At 36.2% G+C, this 20,392-nt stretch overlaps 1 protein-coding gene across 3 annotated transcripts in view; it reads right to left on the bottom strand.

Annotated features, from left to right (window-relative positions):
- Positions 1-20,392, bottom strand: part of CSMD3 (CUB and Sushi multiple domains 3) — a 578,676-nt gene that overhangs the window by 486,126 nt on the left and 72,158 nt on the right. For all 3 annotated transcript variants that reach the window (XM_062627150.1, XM_062627151.1, XM_062627152.1), the window contains exon 2: positions 7,997-8,219. In XM_062627150.1, the coding sequence (XP_062483134.1) occupies positions 7,997-8,219 (223 nt within the window). The remainder of the gene's footprint in view (positions 1-7,996; positions 8,220-20,392) is intronic.

The following is a 20,392-nucleotide window of genomic DNA, read 5'->3' as shown; positions in this document are numbered from 1 at the left end:
GGGCACTGGAAGTTTCTGCCATTGCCAACATTCATTCTCTTGCTAGCCTACCTTTGTCATCAAATTTCTATAAGATAATATTGACAATTTAGCACAAGCAAGATATAAATTATAATTCTTCCAATTTAAGAATATGAAGTTTTATAGACAATATCTAGTCTAACAGAAATATATTTTTACCCTTTTAAAACTGGGAATTGTTAGTATTTTACTTAGTGCAATTTATTTTTAAGAATGTAAAATTATTAAAATATCCTTAATTTTATTGTGGGGAGATTTCTTTGTTGTTTGCTTTGTTTTTTTTTAATTTACCCTATGACCTTAATGTTTTTCAATAAAATTTTAGATGTAGAAAAAAGGGTGGATGGTGCTAGCATTTCAATGCTGTAAAATCAAAGTAATATAAATTATTCAGAGAAGGTATACATTAAATCTGTTTTGAGCTAAACCATAATGTTTGGTTATATTGTCAGTAATACCTGGCACATTTATAATGGAGAGACAGGTATCTGACAATGTTATTAGGCCAGGAGAAGGCACTAATAGGATAACAGCAGGGTGCTCAAGTCATCCATCTGGGTGTTCCCTTACCAGCCAAGTAAAGCAGTCATCCTGCTCCTACTGTGGTTCTGTAGACCACTGAAGCAGGTCCAATTGCTATGGCACCGTCAGAGCAGCCAGTTTGGCTTCTTGTTCTGGCATGTCCAACAGTTTTGCGTACCCTTTTCAGTAAGGGTAACCTCAGCCAAGAGCCAAGTAAACAGCCTGCAACCCTAATAATATTTAATATTAACCAATATTAAGGATTCATTGTAATTTTACATTAAAAAATGGGAGTAGAAATCTTTTTTTTTTCTCTGCTTTTTATTAGTTGGACCAAAGAAATTAATTTTTATAGTCAGTACCACCCATTCAAAGAAAAGCAATATCTGCTGTTCCATAAGCTAAGAAATAATAAAAAAAAAAAGTATTTTAGTTTTATTTAGGTTTAGTTTTGAATTTATTCCTCTGTAATGCAATAATCAGTTCTATTTTCAGTACTCTGCGATATCATTATCAAAGTGGTCTGTTTGTTTAGCACCAAATTCAAACCTTTGGAAATACTAGGGTGAAGAGAGCATACCTAATTACATTTACCCTAGGAGAATCCTAAAATCTGCTTAATCTTCTGGGGGTTGCTTCTCTTTTCAACTGGTTGGGAATGGTTAATAGATGTTTACAGTGTAGTCCTACTCAGAGAATCAAATCTTGTAGGAGAAAGTAGATCATTGATAGAGAAAAAGCAGTGGATGTCTCCAGTAATTTCAGTAAATTTCTCCTATGCAGCTAAGAAGCACTGATCAGGTAACCTGTGCATTTGGTTCTTGTTTGTCTCAGCAGGGAATGTAGATGAAAGGATGATTCACCCTACTTACAAACAAGAGATTATAAAAGATAAGTGTTAGCTCATAGTCTTAGCACCTTTCAAACACAGAAGGTTAAAGCTTTTTTCCATTCAAATTTCCTAAGGGGAAATTAACAGTTAGTAGGTAAAGTTTTTAATTCATCCAATTAAATCTCTGGGTACAGTGACTGTGTCAACACTTAAAACTATGTCTGCAGATACATACTGGTCATTCAGGCTCTCAAACACAAGCAAAATAGATATTTATTAAGTGTTCAAAAATTCCAGTTTCTGCCAGTTTGCGAGAGATCTACTACACATGATTTTTAGATAAACATAGTCATACTTCTTTTCACTTATGCAAATAAAATGAATAGCTGCCACAAAATGATTATACCCTTTTGCTAACAATGGAGCTTTCCAAACTCTCATACTATGTCTGTCCTTTTGAAGACCACACATGGTGAAATCCTCTTTTTTCCAGAACATTCTGGTAGACTTGTCATTTTCTAAATAATTTTCACTTTAGAAAAATATATAATTTTGGCTACTACAAAATGACATTCTGAACATAAATGTATGAAAGATTCTTTTAGTCAACACAACGGCACAAAAATATACTAATTTGAATTATTCAGTTTATCCCAGCATAATTGAAGCAGCTATGCAGGTTTTTTTCTCTGTTTAAAATAGATATTAATTTGTTCTATTGATTTCAATGCAATGTTAATTTTGTGATGAATATTTAAATTTCAGATCAATTAACTGGTTAGGTACTGGCAATTTTGGAAAATGCATTCCCTTGGAACTGTGAACATAGCTTGGATATATAATCACAAGTTATTCAGTCATTTAAAGATATTCCTAACATCATACTGCAAGTTGGGGTAATTAATTAGAGGCAAAAGTTTTAATTTTAGGAAACTATTAAGTATGACATCTCTTAAAAATAATGATGTTCAAGCCTAAGCACCTTGCTCCTTAAAAAAAAAAAAAAAAAAAGATATACTCTTTGGTATTTGCTGATAATATATCATGCATTATTGTGCGAGACTGAACTGAAATCAGACTCCAGCATCCAGTGTCTCAAAGATTGGTGTAAGAAACTGAAATGGGACTCCACTGTCCATTGCCTGAGAGATGGGTGGGAGGGGCTAAGACTCTGCTCATTATCTCAAGGACTGGTGTGAGGAATTGCTGCCCATTATCTCAAGGAATGCTACAGGAAGAGCTGGCTTCGAGGCCAGTGAAAATGGGTGCACGTGATCCATCAGGAATGTTCAGTACATGACATTAAGAACAGAGGTACTTCCCCTAATGTATTGTAAAAGGGGAAAAAGGTAATCACCATTGTGGACACTCACCACTGATGATGACTAAAGACCCTGGGGGACACACACCAATGAAGACAATAACTATAGACCCTCAGGACACTGCTGGATCCATGCTTGTGACTGTCTATCTGCACTCTGAATTCTTGCTTACTTTCTGTCTTTTTTCCCATCTGTCTTATTGCTATTTTTTTTAAATAATAATTTCTTTTTTTATAATAATTGCCCTTATAAAAGGCAATAAACAAACATTGATTGTGGTACTTGACCTTGCTTGCATCATAATTTCACTCTGGGGATCACAAACGACATATTTCCGACACTGGGTTTTTCTCCAGTCAGACTCTGACGGTTATGCTCAGAAATTTCTTTTTTAAAAAAGAAGAAAACAGTATTACACAAGTTGTAAAGTAAAATACTTGTAAGGAAATGTCAGAACTGATGTAGCCATTCTCTCATCCACCTAGATACGCACTACAACACAGACACTAATAGCACAGTTTTTATAGTTTCCATGTGACTGTTCAAGGAGTGACATGGAGTACCCAATGAACAATTGTTATAGTTAGTCCCATACTTAGTTTTGTACAATATCTAAAGCTTGCTTTAAAAGTAGGTATTAAATTATTAAATACTTATAAAATTATTAAATGCTTATATAAAATACTTGCTTTAAAGGCAAGTATTAAACAATTTTCTCCCAGAGTTTTTAAAAAATTTCAGGATCCTGAGGAAACCAGTAGTCCTTTCTGGCCCTGACCAGCCTCAGCTGGGAGTCGCACCACTGTCCATGGCTCTTGGGACTTCATTTCAGCCCACAATCAGCCATCCAGTCCCTGGTACAGCTCTGTCCTTGCCTCTCAGTCCTACTCTGTGGGGACCTTATCTGGCCCCATTTCTCTTTGTTTCAGCTAGACTCCCTGGAGGGACTCTGGACTTGGTTCATCACTTGCAGTGTAGGGTGCTGACGCTGTTATCAGGCGCCGGCTCTGCTCCCTGTGTTCAGCACCTGCAGGATTGTGCCCCTCCTGGAGCAGCCCTGCTCCTGCCACTCCCTAATATATGGCAGTAAATACGACAGTGAATTATTTACAAGGTATGCTAAAAATACTTCCATAACATGCAAGAGGTATCACCATGTGACTCCAATTGGCTTTTGCAAAGCAGTTGGTTTATGTGGTTTTATCAGTTCAAATCATGCCTTACATTAACTTCAGTTAAAAGTGGGATTTCTTATCACTAGTGGAACCAAAGTTCCTTATTTTCAGGCTGGGCACCCTGAAAATTGAAAGAATGCTATTGATATGCATCTTCAAAAAGCGTGTCTGAAACTATTGATCTAATAACACACAGAAATTATGTGAAAGGCATACGTTTTTTAAAACTGGAATTGGAGTTCTATCTGGAAATGCAACACTTTCACTCAGAATAGCAGTCAGAAGTATTACCTACCTTCCCAAATAAGGTGCACACAAAGTTGCAAAATAAAAGTAATCCTTTAAAACTGAACCCTGATTTTTTTTTTTTTTTAAAGGAAATTAGGTGTATAAATGAGAAAGAAAGGGTACAAAAATTTCACAAAGATGCACAGGGAAGGCAACAAGAAAGCCCTGAAATTAGAAAGCATTTATGACTTGACCCATAAACACTCCCAAGTATGACATTTTGCTGAAAGCTTGGTTTAAATACAGGAAGTAACACTATCTTTTCTCATTTTTTTTGTAGGTGTTTACAACTGTGATTTATGGAAAGATATTATTTTGCATTTAGTTCACAGCTTTATTCTATATTTTCTCTATTTATAGTTTGAGGAAAAGGTCTATGCTAAATGAAGCATATATAGTAACACAAACATGTAATATTGACTGTACACTTCCTGTAATGGCCACACCTGACATGCTTTTCTTCCATTTGTTATTGCTAAGATGCCATTTAAGTGCCATCAAAACCCGTTAAGGCTGTTAAGCATTCACTGAAAACAGTCAATGACTGCAAATTTCAACAAGATGCAGTTCTGAGGAGATCAATGAAACAAAGAACAAAACTTGATCAAGAGAGCATCAGAGGTTATGAGCTTCAGAAATAGCGGAAATGCAAAATCTTTTTCAGTGATATAGAAACTCTTTCAATCAAAATATTGAAGTGGGAAAAGAAATAGTGGCCTTGCCTGAGAATTTTTTTTTAGCTGTCATGTTATATATTTTACAAATATAAAAATTATATTCTGGATAAAGAACTGGCTAGATGGCTGCACACAAAGAGTTGTGGTCAATGGCTCAATGTCCGGCTGGAGACCAGTAACGAGTGGCGTCCCTCAGGGATCGGTGTTGGGACCAGTCTTGTTCAACACCTTTGTCGCTGACATGGACAGTGGGATTGAGTGCGCCCTCAGCATGTTGGTGATGACACCAAGCTGTGTGGTTCGGTTGATATGCTGGAGGGAAGGAATGCCATCCAGAGGGACCTTGACACACTTGTGAGGTGGGTTGATGCCAACCTCATGAAGTTTAACCATGCCAAGTGCAAGGTCCTACACCTGGGTCAGAGCAATCCCAGGCACAGCTACAGGTTGGGCAGAGAAGAGATTCAGAGCAGCCCTGTGGAGAAGACTTGGGGGTGTTGGCGGATGAGAAAATGAACATGAGCCGGCTTCAGTGTGTGCGTGCAGCCCAGAAAGCCAACTGTATCCTGGGCTGCATCAAAAGGAGCATGACCAGCAGGTCGAAGGAGATGATCCTGGCCCTCTACTCTGCTCTTGTGAGACATCACCTGGAGTATTGTGTGCAGTTCTGGTGTCCTCAACATAAAAAGGACATGAAACTGTTGGAATAAGTCCAGAGAATGGCCACAAGGATGATCAGGGGACTGGAGCACCTCCCGTATGAAGAAAGGCTGAGAAAGTTGGGGCTGTTTAGCCTGGAGAGGAGAAGGCTGCGTGAAGACCTCCTAGCAGCCTTCCAGTATCTGAAAGGGGCCTATAGGGATGCTGGAGAGGGACTCTTCATTAGAGACTGTAGTGATAAGACAAGGGGTAACAGGTTAAAACTTAAACAGGGGAAGTTTAGATTGGATATAAGAAGGAAATTCTTTCCTGTTAGGGTGGTGAGGCACTGGAATAAGTTGCCGAGGGAGGTTGTGAATGCTCCGTCCCTGGCAGTGTTCAAGACCAGGTTGGATGAGGCCTTGGGTGATATGATTTAGCGTAAGGTGTCCCTGCCCACGGCAGGGGGTTTGGAACTAGATGATCTTAAGGTCCTTTCCAACCCTAACTATTCTATGATTCTCTCTATATACACATATATATCTATTATATACAAGTAATGTATATATTATATACAGATATGATCCCCTGAAAACATTTTTTTCCTGTTGCAAAATTAAGGGGAGTGTGACTAGTGTAATCCAATTACACTTTCATTAATATCAGTAAGTAAAATGCTAAAATCCAATCCCATTCTAGAAAGTTTCCACAATCACCTGTACCTCTGTAAAACTTTAGTTGTTTACTTAAAGATCTTTTGCAAAAAACTTTAGAAAATATGATCTTACTACTTGCTGCAGCAATCTGAGAAAATAAGCATCACCACGGTTTAGTAAAGCTTGCATAATTTCACTATCACACTTCCTTAATTTGAAGCCCAGTTCTCCACTCACACAAGTATGTACTATTTTTCTACTGCACCCACACACTGGCAAGATCTTGTAAGTCTTGCAAAAGTAGTCTATTTCAAGACCTATGAAGACTTAATCATCTTTTCCTTTTTAAGTGCTGAGTTTCTTTATTCTTTTCTACAGAAATCTTTATCCTATTCTTCACCAGCATATAGCGGCATGCTAAATACACAATACCAAAGCTTTTGAGCATGCTAGGCCTCCTTGACATAATTCTAAAGGTAATGACATTAAAAATATATACATATATAAATATACATACACCAAAGCTCCAGCTTTGAAGGCTTACTTTGATATAAAAAGAATCCTGCACACATAGATCTATATATGTACATAGATATCTACATGTCTAATACACACAGATATGAGCATACACTTGCACAAAAATATACATAATCCTTCTCTGTAGTTTGAACATGACATACAAAGAAAAAAAATTTGTCTTTGTAAGATGTTATTTTCCTCTTCCTTCTTTCTTCCTAGCTTCCTCCACCTGCTTTTTTCTGATGCTCATTAAAACTGTAACTCAGTAAGAAATGTAAGTTCCTAATAGTAATAAAAGTTTTATTCTTTTGTACTTGCACAGAAGCTATACTCTAAAATTACAATTTAGAGTGAATTAACCAATAGGAGTCTTGATTGACAGTGAGGGCCTTTTTGGGCTCCTACATGTGATCAGACCCCATGTAAGTTTTATCATTATCAGTGAATCAATTGTATTATGGAAACACATCCCTTTATTAGAGCAGCATTATGCAAAATAAAATGAAACCAGATGTTCCGTGATTAGGAATATATGTTACATTTTTCGTCACAGTATCATAGAACCAAAAAACACAGAATGATTTGGCTTAGAAGGAACCTTTAATGACCATCTAGTGCTATCCCCCTGCCACAGGCAAGGACACCTTCCACTAGACCAGGTTGCTCCAAGCCCCATCCAACCTGGCCTTGAACACTGACAGGGATAGGGCAGCCACAGCTTCTCTGGGCAACCTGTGCCAGTGTTCCTACACTAACCTCATGATGAAATATTTTTTTCCTAATGTCTAATCTAAATCTCCCCTCTTTCAGTTTAAAGCCATTTTCCCTTGTCTTAACCTTATATGCACCTGTAAAAAGTCCCTCACCGTCTTTCTTATAAGCCCCCTTTAGGTATTAGAAGGCCGCTACAAGGTCTGCCTGGAGCCTTCTCCTCTCCAGGCTGAACAATCCCAACTCTGTCACCCTTTCCTCACAGAAGAAGTGTTCCATCCCTCTGATCATTTCTGTGGCCCTCCTCTTGACCTGCTTCTACAGGTCCATGTCTTTCCGGTACTGGTGGACCCAAAGCTGGTCGTAAGAGCAAAGAAGAGTGGGCAGATTCAGATCCCTCAACCTGCTGGCCATGTTTCTTTCTATGCAGCCCAAGAAATTATTTGCAGAAAGCAAGCACTTACTTTAACAAGAATTAAAGTGCATCACATAGATTTTATGACATTTATTATTAGTTAAGGAAAGTGCACCTTAAAGTCTAAATAAGAAAGAATTCATAATTCAGACAAGTTAAACATTTTCTCAGATATTTTAAGATATGAATATAATTTTTTTAATAATGTTTATTGTTTACCTTGTCCTAAAGTTTGCAGGGTGAGGATGCCCATCATATAGTGACAAATAATCATATTCTTCTTCTAGAGCAAAAGACTGAAAGACGATCTGTATTCTGTTTCTTTCTTCTGCTATTATAACCCACGTACAGTTGGCACCATTTGGATATCCATATGGGAAGCCAGGGCTTTCTATAGTGCCATTAAGTCCTTTTAGAGTTCCACCACAGGTATAAATAAATCCTAAAAAACAACATGGAAACAGAAGTTAGCAACCCATTTTTATATCAATCTTCAATATAATACATACTTGGAATTCATTATTTCAAAAAAAATATCAGAATACTTCTTTGCAAGTACTGCATTTAGAAAGGTAAAACCCATGTGTTGATACAAATCCTGGCCACTTAATGCAAAATAACCCCACCCACCTAACAAATGTGTTTTCCATACTGTTTATGTAAAGACATATGGTAGCATATTTGCAAATAAATATATGTAACAACATCTCTAACTATATTTGGTCATCTATGAATCAAAGTGTATGTAACAATTCCCTTTCTTGTAAAAAAGACAGAGACGCAGCCAGAGCAAAGTAAATGGTTTATTTTGGTTCAGGTCTGATGCAGATTAGATCTGTTAACCTTCTGCTGCTCCTTCCCAGATTTTGGGCCTGGAAGAGGCTGAAAAGCTATTTATTATGAACAAGATTTTTCCAATCAATATTTCTGTGTTATGAAAGCTCTGTACTTAAAGACTCAATGTGAAATAGCCATCTGTTGCATCATTAAATTATCTCACATAAATAATTGCATTGTGCATTTGTAATCAGAAAGCAGTAAGATATTCTATATCAAAATAAAATATTATGATGAAAACCTTATGTGTTTTGACTGACCCTAAGTAGGCGGTGTTGTGTAATTCCAGCTAAGTCCCACATATTCGCTCAACCACTCTCCCCCCTTGGTGTGATGGGGGAGAGAACTGGAAAAGTTAAAAGTGAGAAAATTTATGGGTTGCAATAAAGAGTTTGATAGGTAGAGCAAAAGCTGTCCATATAAGCGAGGCAGAATACAGAATTCACTAGCTACTTTGGGCCATTTACAGGAAACCAGGGCTCCAACCTAATGTTTACTTAGGAAGACCCTGAATGTCCTGCCCTTCCTCCTTTCCTTCAGCTTTACCACTGAGTATGACATTGGAAGGCACGAAACATCCCTTTGGTCAGTTGGGACAGATGTCCCAGCTGTGTCCCCTCCCAAATTATTGCCTGTCCCCAGCCTGTTTACTGGGAGGTGCAGCATGAGAAACAGAAAAGGCCTTAACTCTGTTTAAGCACTGTACAGCAACATCCTTGTGTTCTCAACACTCTTTCAATCAATTTTGAGGAACATTAACACTATCCCAGCCAAAATCAGTACATGGGTCAAAGCTGAAATGTAGATCTGCCAATAGAGCCTTTTTAACATGAATATCCCAAAATGTCAGAAAAGGCCCCTACATTCAAAAGCCAAATTTTCTTGGACTATAAGCAATTTTCTTTTTATACAGAAAATCCATTTTCTGAGAAAAAGTAGACAACAAGAATAATTGTTAAAAGATCTCGTAAGATCATTCATTATCAACCTTCATTGCTAGGAGTCTGTTTTATTTATGTCTTTCTGCATCTCCCTCATATACTCAAACTATTTTTAAATCTCCTTTATATGCTATTATTTATTATTTAAGCTCAGCTGTTTTATTTAGCACTTAAAAAAAAAATCTCTTGGAATACAGTTTGGGAGCCAGTCACTTTACAAAATGAAACTGTTTACTCATCCTAAGATCTTCATCCTAGAAATCTAGCACCTGCCACCAAATGTAGCTACTGGAATAAGATTTTTAAAATAGGCAAGTGTGCATATAGTTCTCTGTTTTTTTTTCTAGAAATCTCTTCCTGAGGCTTCTTCGTGAATCAGAGAAGAAAGAATACTAAAGAAGTGAGAGAGAGAGGAGAGAGAGAGAAACTTAATAGCATGCACTGTTAATTGCTATGCATCTCACCAGACCAGGTGTGGAAAGCAGTGTGAACTTTGGCTCATCATTATGATCTGCCTTACTTTTTCTGTATCTAAGTCAGGATAGCTATCAATTACGTAAGTACTGTTCTGTTAATTCAATGCCAGCTTTAAAGAAAAAATCAAATAATAACTCTTTTGTGACCACAGTAAAATTAGATTTTTTTCCAATAAAAAGAAGGGCAGAGTCGTGGCAATAAGAAAGTACTTTGTGAGATAACACATGATTTATTAAGGAATTTAATGCTCCATATTGGATGCAATACTTGTTCTTAGATTCCTATACATACATATGAAATATATTTCCATGATATATGAAAGTTCTATTTATTCCTTTTACTCCATATCCAAAGAGTACCGAAAGGTAATTATTCATATGCTGCAAAAGTAACTTGACTAATTCTCAGCAGTGGCTAGGAGCATGTAACACACTGTGCATATACAGAAAGATACATTTTTACTTCCAAGTATGGAAAAAACAAACAGCTAAGTTTGCCTTTGATAGGTCTACTCTTTTAGTCTGTAAAATAAAAAATCCTGCCAATGGAATCCTGCAACATGCACTTTAATCCCTGTGTTCATATGTTAATTCATATGCTCTCCACCTTGGCAGACCAAATTGGTTATATTCAAAATAGCATGCATTAACTGACTGGTCTGATCAAATGATGAAAACATGACACTTATTTTCATAAGGCAAACTTCATGCTGAAATAACTGGTATCACAAACTGCGATCTTTTTAATCTAGATTTCAGAATTAGCATTCAAAATAGTATTTACATGCAAACTGTTTTTCATTAATGTGAAGGTTTGATTCAAAACATGAGATAAAGAATTTTGAAAAGCTTGAAGTGAGACTATAAAAATACTTGCTGAAGTCAGTGTGAAGATGAAGAACATCTTCATTGGTTATATTCTCTTCATATTTCATATGATTCAAAATTTCCACTGTATTATATTCTACCAGATTTTAAAATTCAGCTATTTAATTCTCATCAATTTCACATGGATAAATATTGCATGAAATCAGAAAACACTGCCTCTCCTCCTGATCTCATTAATCCTTGTATTTATTGTGGGATTACAGTATCAATTCTTACTTAAACTATTTATTAAACTTTCATTGCCTTCTATCAAAGCAAGTAATACTTATGCCATATCCATGCCTCTTGCCCTTGGATGTCCCATAACTGTACTCACTCAGTACACTACAACATTGTCTTTTGCTTTTTCTTTTCCTCCAGACCATTCAGTTATATTATTTCATATTTGCACATTCTTACTTTCCAAGTGCAATTTCTCTTTTGTTTAATTTCCTTTATCTAATGTATTTTTTAATAGTAGTCATCACCATAATTATACTGTGTCTGCAATGATTAACATGTTTCTAAGTTGTTTGTGTATTTCCTTTTGAAGAGTTATTTAATACTTTCTGCCATTTACTTTGAGAGCAGACTGAGAAAATGGAAGATAAGATGTCCATATGCTGCTTTTTTGGTTCTGTATCTTATCATCTCTTTCCCTTGAACCCATCTTAAGGGATAGTCAATTGTATCTTAAAGTATTCCTTAGCCATGTGTCCTGGGTTCAGCAGTAGCAGTCATTTTTCTCCTTCTTGGTAGCTGTTGCAGTTCAGTGTTTTGACTTTCAGCTGGGGAACAGAGCTGATAACAATGATGTTTTGGTTTGGTCAAGGACTTTGTGAGCCTCGTGCTCTGCCAGGGAGGAGGGGAAGCCAGGAGGAAGCAGAGACAGGACACCTGACCCAAGCTAGCCAAAGAGGTATTCCATACCACAGCACGACATGCCCGGGATGCAACTGGGAGTTAGCCAGAAGGGCTGGGAGACTGCAGGGTTGGAGGAGGCATCGGTCAGAGCTTGGTCTGGCTGGGGGGTGCGAGTTATCGGTCAGCTGGTGATGAGATGTTGTATTGTCTTCCCTTGTTATTTCCTTTATCATTGTTATTATTGGTGGTAGCAACAGTGATTTGTGTTATACCTTAGTTGCTAAACTGTTCTTATCTCAACCTGTGGGAGTTGCATTCATTTCGATTCTCCTCTCCATCCCTCCAGGAGTAGGGGGAGGAAAAGAAGGGGGGAAGTGAGTGAACGAGTTGCCTGACTGGGTTTAAACCACAACACCATGTCACCCATATTCATATCCATTTTTTTGTGCAGTCTACCTATTTGCACAATTGTTCTTTGACCCCCAGATGATGGTCCTTTTCCATTCAGAATCCATCAACTTTACTCACTTGTCTCTCCTGCTTTTTGAATGTTTCTGCAACGTTTTTCTAGTTGTGATCTTTGATCACCTGACTGTCTGACAGCAAGGAGCAGTGAATTTTCATGATGACCATAAATCAGGAAGGATTTTTCTCCTAATGTTCCTCCATTGTGCTAAATTATCTTTCTGATGACTTGCATTATCATCACCTTAGGTTTTATGGTGTCTGTGTTGTATTTTTTACTCTTATCCACCTTGTTTCCTTATTCCCCCCATCTAGTCCTATTTGTGAAACCTCTTTCTTTGTATTTTCATATGACAATCTCACATGCTCTTAGCATGCACCACAGCACCCAGAATGGAAGTACACTAAACCTGTGTGATGGGGTAGGTAGGTATCCATACCACCTAGAAGCCATTAGAGCTGCTGCTATTTCAGAAATGTCTATTTTGTATTCATATAGACCTCTATGCCAGTTTAACCCAATACTCTGTACTTCAAAGAATACTTATCAATTCCACCTCAGCTCCAACAGCAGCTTTTACAATGAGCATTCTACCAGCTGAGCAAAGTCTATGTTTAATATTTCACCTGACCAGTAAAAAAAACCCCAACAGATTAAGTATATGATGTTCATATTTTTAAAGTTCCCAAAGCAATAATAACTTCTGTTGCAATTATATCTATCTTTGTGTGTTGTTTTCTTTCTATTTTCTATTTTTGCCAATTATTGTCTTTACATATAATGCATATTTCCTTGATTTTAGACTGTTTTCTCTAGTCTAGAGAAATTCCAGATATGCCTAATAAAGCCTTGTAAAACCTACAAAAATCTTGTGTTTGTGAAGTGCACAATGTAATCACACAATTGTAGTGCCTCTGTTAAAAACAACACTTAGGAGTTCCAAGCAATTTAGGATATCTTCACTAAATTGCCATTTCAGTTCAGCTTGTTCTTAAAGGCATTTGCTTTCACAAAGGTATTTGAATGTTTATTCTCTCCACAGCTTACTGGAAATTGTGCCAATATGTAGACATTATAAAGTGTTCAAAAGTAGTTTAAGACTCCTTTGTCTATGATTTGTATAATTTTAAGCTTATGAGAAAAGATAGTTACACATCTTTGCAAATAATTGGGTAAGATAGGCTGTCTTGCTCTTGCATAAGCTGTAACAAGGTGCCAAAATGACTTTTCCAATCTGGGCTGGCTGTAAACCCCATGACAAGCTCAATGGAACATGTACAGAGTACCATTCAAAAAGAAGCTAACACTGTAAAGTAATTATCACTGCATATGAAGAACTTCATGGAAGTACTGGTTTTCCTCCAAAGAGTAATTTCTTATCTCTGTTTCAGCCACCTTTTCTGAAAGAGGTTCAGAAATATTTTAGTGTTGTCTTCCACTTGTCTCAGCTCTGAAAACTGGAAGAGGGACAAAAGCTTATGCCCCCTCATGTCAACGTTGAGCATGTTCCTTCTTTTAAGAAACATAAGGTCTAAGAAACTGCAGCACTGTTCATGTTCACAGTGCATCCACCCTGAGGAGGAGAAAGCTTAAAATGGCAAGGTTGCTAAGTAAAAAAATGGATCTCATTTAACAAAAGCATCCACAGTATTTTTTGTTACATATATTGAAATAAATACTTATTGCCATTGTGTGTATCTCTTGTTCTACAACAGAAAACGTTAGTCACTTCCTATAACTGAAAGCGAAAAGGCTTTAACATCAATAGTATCACCAGTCTTTAAGGAGCTTTAGAAAAGGTGCAGCATAAACCTACTGTCCTGGAAATCATTCAACAGAAGGAGATTATCACTTTCACACTTACCCTTAGGTACTTAATTATTTTAGTTTTTATATAAATCTTTGACAGGGAAGAGCCTTCTGCTTCTGTTTTAAAAACATTGCTACCACAACCACCTATGAAAGTCTGTTTTCAATAAAGTCAGCCGAAATATACTCAAGATTTTATCCCAGTATGTTATTAACTTTCCACCTAAGCATATTTCAATATTTCTCTCCTATTCCTCATGTAATATCTCAAATGCCTTGTAGACAAGGGATCATCTGTTCCAAAACTGCCTCCTTGCTCATGCAGCCAGAGAAGGGTAATCTCTCAGATATGACAATTGAATTAGACATAAAAAAAGAGAAGACATTTAGGTTCTCATCACAGAATGAATTAAAAATACATGCTGAGATTGAAAGCTTGCCATATTCAATACCCCTCACACATGCTTGTGCTGCCGGACTTGTAGGAGAATCAGAGTTCTTATGTTTGTGGAGATTGTAGAGAGATACTAAAGGTGTTTCAGGGTTTTAAAGATATTTTGGATTTCAAATAATAGAAATTTTGGTCTCCACGGCATTTAGCCATCCTGCTTCTGTCTTCTTTGTTTAAGAATAAATATTTTGAGCTATGGATTCCTTATTTTATGAGAACTACCTACTCTTCCTTCAGTTCTTCCACTTGAAATGTTCAAAATAACCAGCATACAACCAGAAAATCTAGGAATTTTTCCAGCAGCCCTGAGGGAAAACCATATCAAAGGAATGGCTGAAAATGAATTCATGCAGATTTTGTGTTTGATTACTTGGGAAATTTACTCTGTGGAATATATATGAACAGATATTCCACTGTAAATATCAATTGTTGAAATATTTATTTTACATTTTCTTTTCACTGTTCCTTTTTCTGCAAAGATAACCACACACACACACACATATATATAAAAAAAATAATTGGGATATTTCTAGTTAGTTTAGAACCATCACTTAACAAGTCAAAATGGCAAGGAAGAGCACTCCTGAAGACTGTGAACTGTCAATAGCATTTTGAAGTATTTCTGCTGTTTCAGAAATAACAAGTCCTAATTTGCATAGACTTCCTAATTGATTTTAAAATAACATAGATTTTAAATCACAGCAAAATTCCTTTTTTTCTTAAAACGTGCTGGTAAATAGTCAGCCCTTTCCACATCAACCGCATGAAATACAGTAATAAGATACAACCACTGCAGTAGCTGGTTAAAACTTCTGAAATAGTCTATCATTAACATGAAAACATGCAATATATTGCTTCTAAAGCTTCTTCACTACTACTGTCTCTATTTCTTAGTGTATTTTACATGTTGATAGAGAAAAAACTTTGCTGCAAAGTACAGGGGTTTGGCTCTCTAGGATATAAGTCTATAACAGGGCTTGAAAAAGTTGTATTTGGGAAAAAAAAAAAAGAGCAAATTGTGGTGTCCACAGCAGAATGATGCCACATTTTCCATGTTCCAGTTCCACTTCCACATTCTATATTCCACATGGAACAATACTATGAAATTGGTAAAATCTGAATTCTTAAATAACCGAAACAGTCACACAATGAGATGTTTAAAGGTCTTTGCTCTTGTCATTAGTGGAACAAAAGCAAATACCCTCTTAAAAAAAAACACCAACAACAAACCAAAAAACCCCACAAAAGTATCCTCTGAAGAAATTAATTTTTTTTTTTAAATTAAAGTTCAAACATACAGATACCTTAATTACAGTTTTCACACTAATCCTAATCTAACAGGAGAACGCTCAATATAATGCTGACTTGAATTGCTTAAATTTAAAGGAAACCTGTGTCATTATATAGATGATGCATTAAAATCTAGGAACTGGGATATGGATCTCTCTAATGAGTTTTTCACAGAGGTTTAATCTAGTGAAGTTAAAAATAAGAAAAACAACCCACAATTGCATATTACATCTGGTAGTTTGAAATCTCTCAGCATTTTCAGATAAGTAACATAGAAGAGATTATTGCAAAGCTAAGTAACTTGTTGAAATTAGTGTATAGCTTTAAAGAAAGAAAAAAAACAGTTTCTGTAATCTTTCTAAAACATCAGAGATTTAGTCAGACTCAAAAAGGGAGGGGAAAGATGGAAGGATACCCAGAATGTTCAAAAAGTTCCAGTAAGCATTCAGATAGGAAATAAACATTATCAAATAAATATGATGCTGGTTTGAAGTGACTTCAACAAGATTAGAAAAGACTTTGAAGACTCAGTGCTTGGAAAATCAGGACAAAATTAAGGCTCTGTTTTAAGTTTCTGCCAATAGAAATTGAACATAGGAATCACTGTATTTACTGCACACTGCTGCAGACAGTCTTCCCATATTCTATTTCCTTCTTTCAAAAAATATCAGACAACCTTCTATGGTATCTTAGATTTCTTCAGATGTAAACAACCTACAAAGTCTTCTCATTCACTCACAAGGATTAACTTCAGAAGAAATACAATTTAAAAACAAGAAAATGCAGAAACAAACAAAAACCTTCTTGCTTTAGACCACAGGGAAATCCAGACCTTTGGATCTCTGTTATAAACTTGGAAAATTAAAAAAGAAAAATAATCTAATATTTTATGCTGAAATATTATGATTTTCAGTGAAACATTTATAAAAACCTGGTGTCAATAGCTACCCTGTGATGCCATTGCTATGGGGTTTGGACTATTGTACCATTGCACTCCATGCACTTTACACCCTAAACTACTTGATGGTAGCAAAATTAAAGGTGTGTTCAGAATTATAGGAAGCAGCAGTTGAAAAAAACAACTGAAGTCTTTGATCTACTCCAAACAGTGGCAAAATTTTTTGAGTTAAATAGGAGACACATTTAAATTAATTAGACATGATCTCAACCCCTGTAATGAATGTATTAGCAAATACCACCTCTGAAGGTGGGCAAGCAGAACAGAAGTTAAAAAGGGAAAATACAGTGAAAATCACTATAAAGTAAAGAAAAAACTGTCATTCCATAAGCAGGCACATAGACACTCAGCTGTCACAATATGGCCCACTGGGGTGAGTTTTATGGTTTTCATTTTCTAGATCATATAACAGTGAAAAAATGCCCCCAATTCAAAAATCAAAAAGCCACAGACTGTAAAAATGTGAAGTGAATGCAGGGAGGTTTGGAGAAATTCTCATGAAGGATTAGACATTACAGGACATTTTCTGACACAGTACTTAAAAATGAAGGGAGAACAAATTAAACATCTTGGAAACAAATGATTGTCAGTGGCAGATTTTCAGAATTACATTTCTGCAGATTTTTCTGTTTGAAGTCCAATATTATGATTTAGGAATTTCATATCAAGCTATGGATTAAAAAAAAAAATAATTGCATAATTTTCTATTTTTTGAGCTTTTAACAGGCATTACCACAGTCTGCGTAAATCTGTTTGTGATTTTACTGACGCATTATTAAACTGAAGTTTCTGTACTGAGGTTTCCAGGGTTTTCTAAAATAAAACACACCAAAACCTCCAGACATAAAGAACACTAGACCAAGGAGAAGGTTTAGTCAGTAAAAATCTTTAGAAGAACATTGTTTTATGTCCACTTCTTAAAATATTTATGTTGTAATGGGATTTTCTTGAGAACTAACATAATTTTTTTTTAAACTTAAATGATTTCTGTCTTTGTTTACTCATAAACTTTCTAAAAAAGAAGTAATTTTTGATTGAAGCAGCCTTTTAATGTACAAAAAAAATCCTTTTCATTTATAGATCTACAGACTTAACAAGTTTTTAAATGCTTTCATGTCTCTGACTGCAACGGTAATTCTTCAGGTATTATCAGTTCTGCTCACTTTTTAATTTTGAATGAATTCCATTGTGTATTTCTGAATTTTCAGTAGGTCAAAGTATTAACATCTTTACCATATATTCCTTTTTAAGTGTCACAAATACTTTTTTAATCATAAATTTCAGTAGTCCATTGAGGCAATAGAGATTGAGGCAAGATCAAAAATAAGTTAAAAAGAAGAACAATTTTAGCCATTGAGTTATCTCAATTTGTGTGATTTTTTTAATGAAATCTCATTTATTGATATCAATAACTTTAGTTAATGGCAGAAACCCCTCTCTTGACCTGCTAGTCATGCTTCTTTTGATGCAGCCCAGGAAACAGCTGCCTTTTTTTTGTGCTCATTCCTATGGAACAAAGGAACTTGATATTATTTACATTTTTGCAGTACCTACTGTTTGGAATTTGGACAGATTTTATCTAATGTTCTAGGTATTAAGTATTCACAAATGCCTCTTACGTACTATAAATTACTACTATTCCCATGTAAACACCTTATGAGTGAGTAAATGTAGATCATAGACTCATAGAATCATAGAATAGATCGGGTTGGATGGGACCTTCAAAGGTCGTTTAGTCCAAACCCACCCTGCAATAAGTGGGGACATCTCCAACTAGATCAGGTTGCCCACGGTGACATACAGCCTGGACTTGAATGTCTCCAAAGATGGTACATCTGCCACCTCTCTGGACAACCTGTTCCAGTATTTTACCACCCTCATTGTAAAGAATTTTTTCCTCATATCCAGCCTGAATGTCCCCTCATTTAGTTTAAAACCATTACCGCTTCGGTTGCAATAGGCCCTGCTAAAAATTCTCTTCCCATCTTTCTTACAGGCCCCTTTTAAAAATTGAAAGGACACAATAAGGTCTCTCCAGAATCTTCTCCAGGCTGAACAACCCCAACTCTCTCAGCCTTTCCTTGTAGGAGAGGTGCTCCATTCCTCTGATCATTTTTGTGGCCCTTCACTGGACCCTCTCCAACATGTCCATGTCTTGCCTGAACTTAGGACTCGAGAGCTGAATGCAGTATCCAGGTGGGGTCTCACCAGAGCAGAGGGGCAGAATCACCTACCTTGACCTGCTGGGCATAGATGTCTGGTCTGAGTCTTCTTGTGTTTCATCTTATATGAGCACCAAAAAAAAAAAAATGGTGCTATTTCCTGAGACTTTATGACGATTTGTTATATAATAGCCTTGGACATTCAGTTCCTCCCTTCTAGCAATTACTACTCAGCAGGGCCCTGTGGTTTTTCTTATCAAGTAAACAAAATGTGATTTTCTATTAAACTGTGCGACTTTACAGCTCTAATTGAAGTGCTCCTTTATTTTAGCTCATTTCACCTTTTGACAACTGTTACTGCAAGTGTCTCATCCATTCTGCAGTACTGATGTCTGCTTTCAGCAACTAATATTTCTGAAATTAATCAATACCCCCCATTTCTGCAAAATTGCCAGTAACAGTGACACTGGCTTATCATGAATAATCATCCCCTTTGACATGACAAACAAGCTCTAACAGAAAAGCTATTACTTTGAAACAAATTCTACTGCATTGAAACATTCTTAGTAGTAAATACTCTGGATAGAGCACTAAAACTTGTTCAATTCTGAACAAGGAGAAGAAAGACCTTTTGTCTTTCTCAGGCTGAATCAGTCATATTCTCTTTATTAAATATTAGATAAAAGCAATGTCTTAACTAACAAAATTTTGAAGTGGAAAATGCTTTTCTGTAAGTGTTTAAAAATTGTGTACCTTGATTTTTATTTTTGCATTAAAAAAAATAAACATTTTATCCTCTTGGCACCTGTATAAATGTTAAGGAGCTTGCTTTTTTTTTTTTTTATATTTTCTGTTTTATTCCTAGAGACATGTTATTGTGCTGTTGATTACAGATTCCCTTCTTTGGAGTAACTGAAAATGTCTTCTTGTAATAGAGCAAAGACTAATACAGAGACAGGCTCTTTCATGGAAGGCATTATGAAAATGCTTTATTTCAATACATATGCATGTGTGTGAATGCATCAGGACAGATAGACTGATAGACACTAAGGCAAGCAAAGCACATACGTGTAATACTTCTCTAGGAAACTAAAATGTTCTTTCTAATACTGCACACTGATCACTGCGATAACGAAATGCTCAGTCTCATCCTCCAGAAGGTATAGTTGTTCATAAGAAGGAATACTTTTCTAGTAGTTTGGAAAGTCAGAGATTGTCTTTGCATTGTTGTAACAAGATTAAAATATTTACTTCTTGCAGAAAGGGGAGCTTCGGGAATCCAAAAGAGGACTGCAATACAAGTCCTTCCAGAGGAATCTGGAGACACTGCCTTCAAAAGTTGTGGATATTTTCTCACAGCCACATTGTAGTAGAAACATTAAGGACACACATGGCAACTTTGTTTGGTATCATGGGATTATATTTTAAGATCTGTGTTTAGTCCCTAGATTACAAGGGAAACATCATCAGTTGATCCCTTCTAGCTGTCAAGCA

The sequence above is a fragment of the Pezoporus occidentalis genome, unplaced genomic scaffold (assembly GCF_034315485.1).
Source record: "Pezoporus occidentalis ecotype Australia unplaced genomic scaffold, CSIRO_AGI_Poc_V1 ctg3, whole genome shotgun sequence".
NCBI classification, from domain to species: Eukaryota; Metazoa; Chordata; class Aves; order Psittaciformes; family Psittacidae; genus Pezoporus; species Pezoporus occidentalis.
The sequence above is the reverse complement of the archived record's forward strand: the minus strand, read 5'-3'. Positions and strand labels throughout refer to the sequence as shown.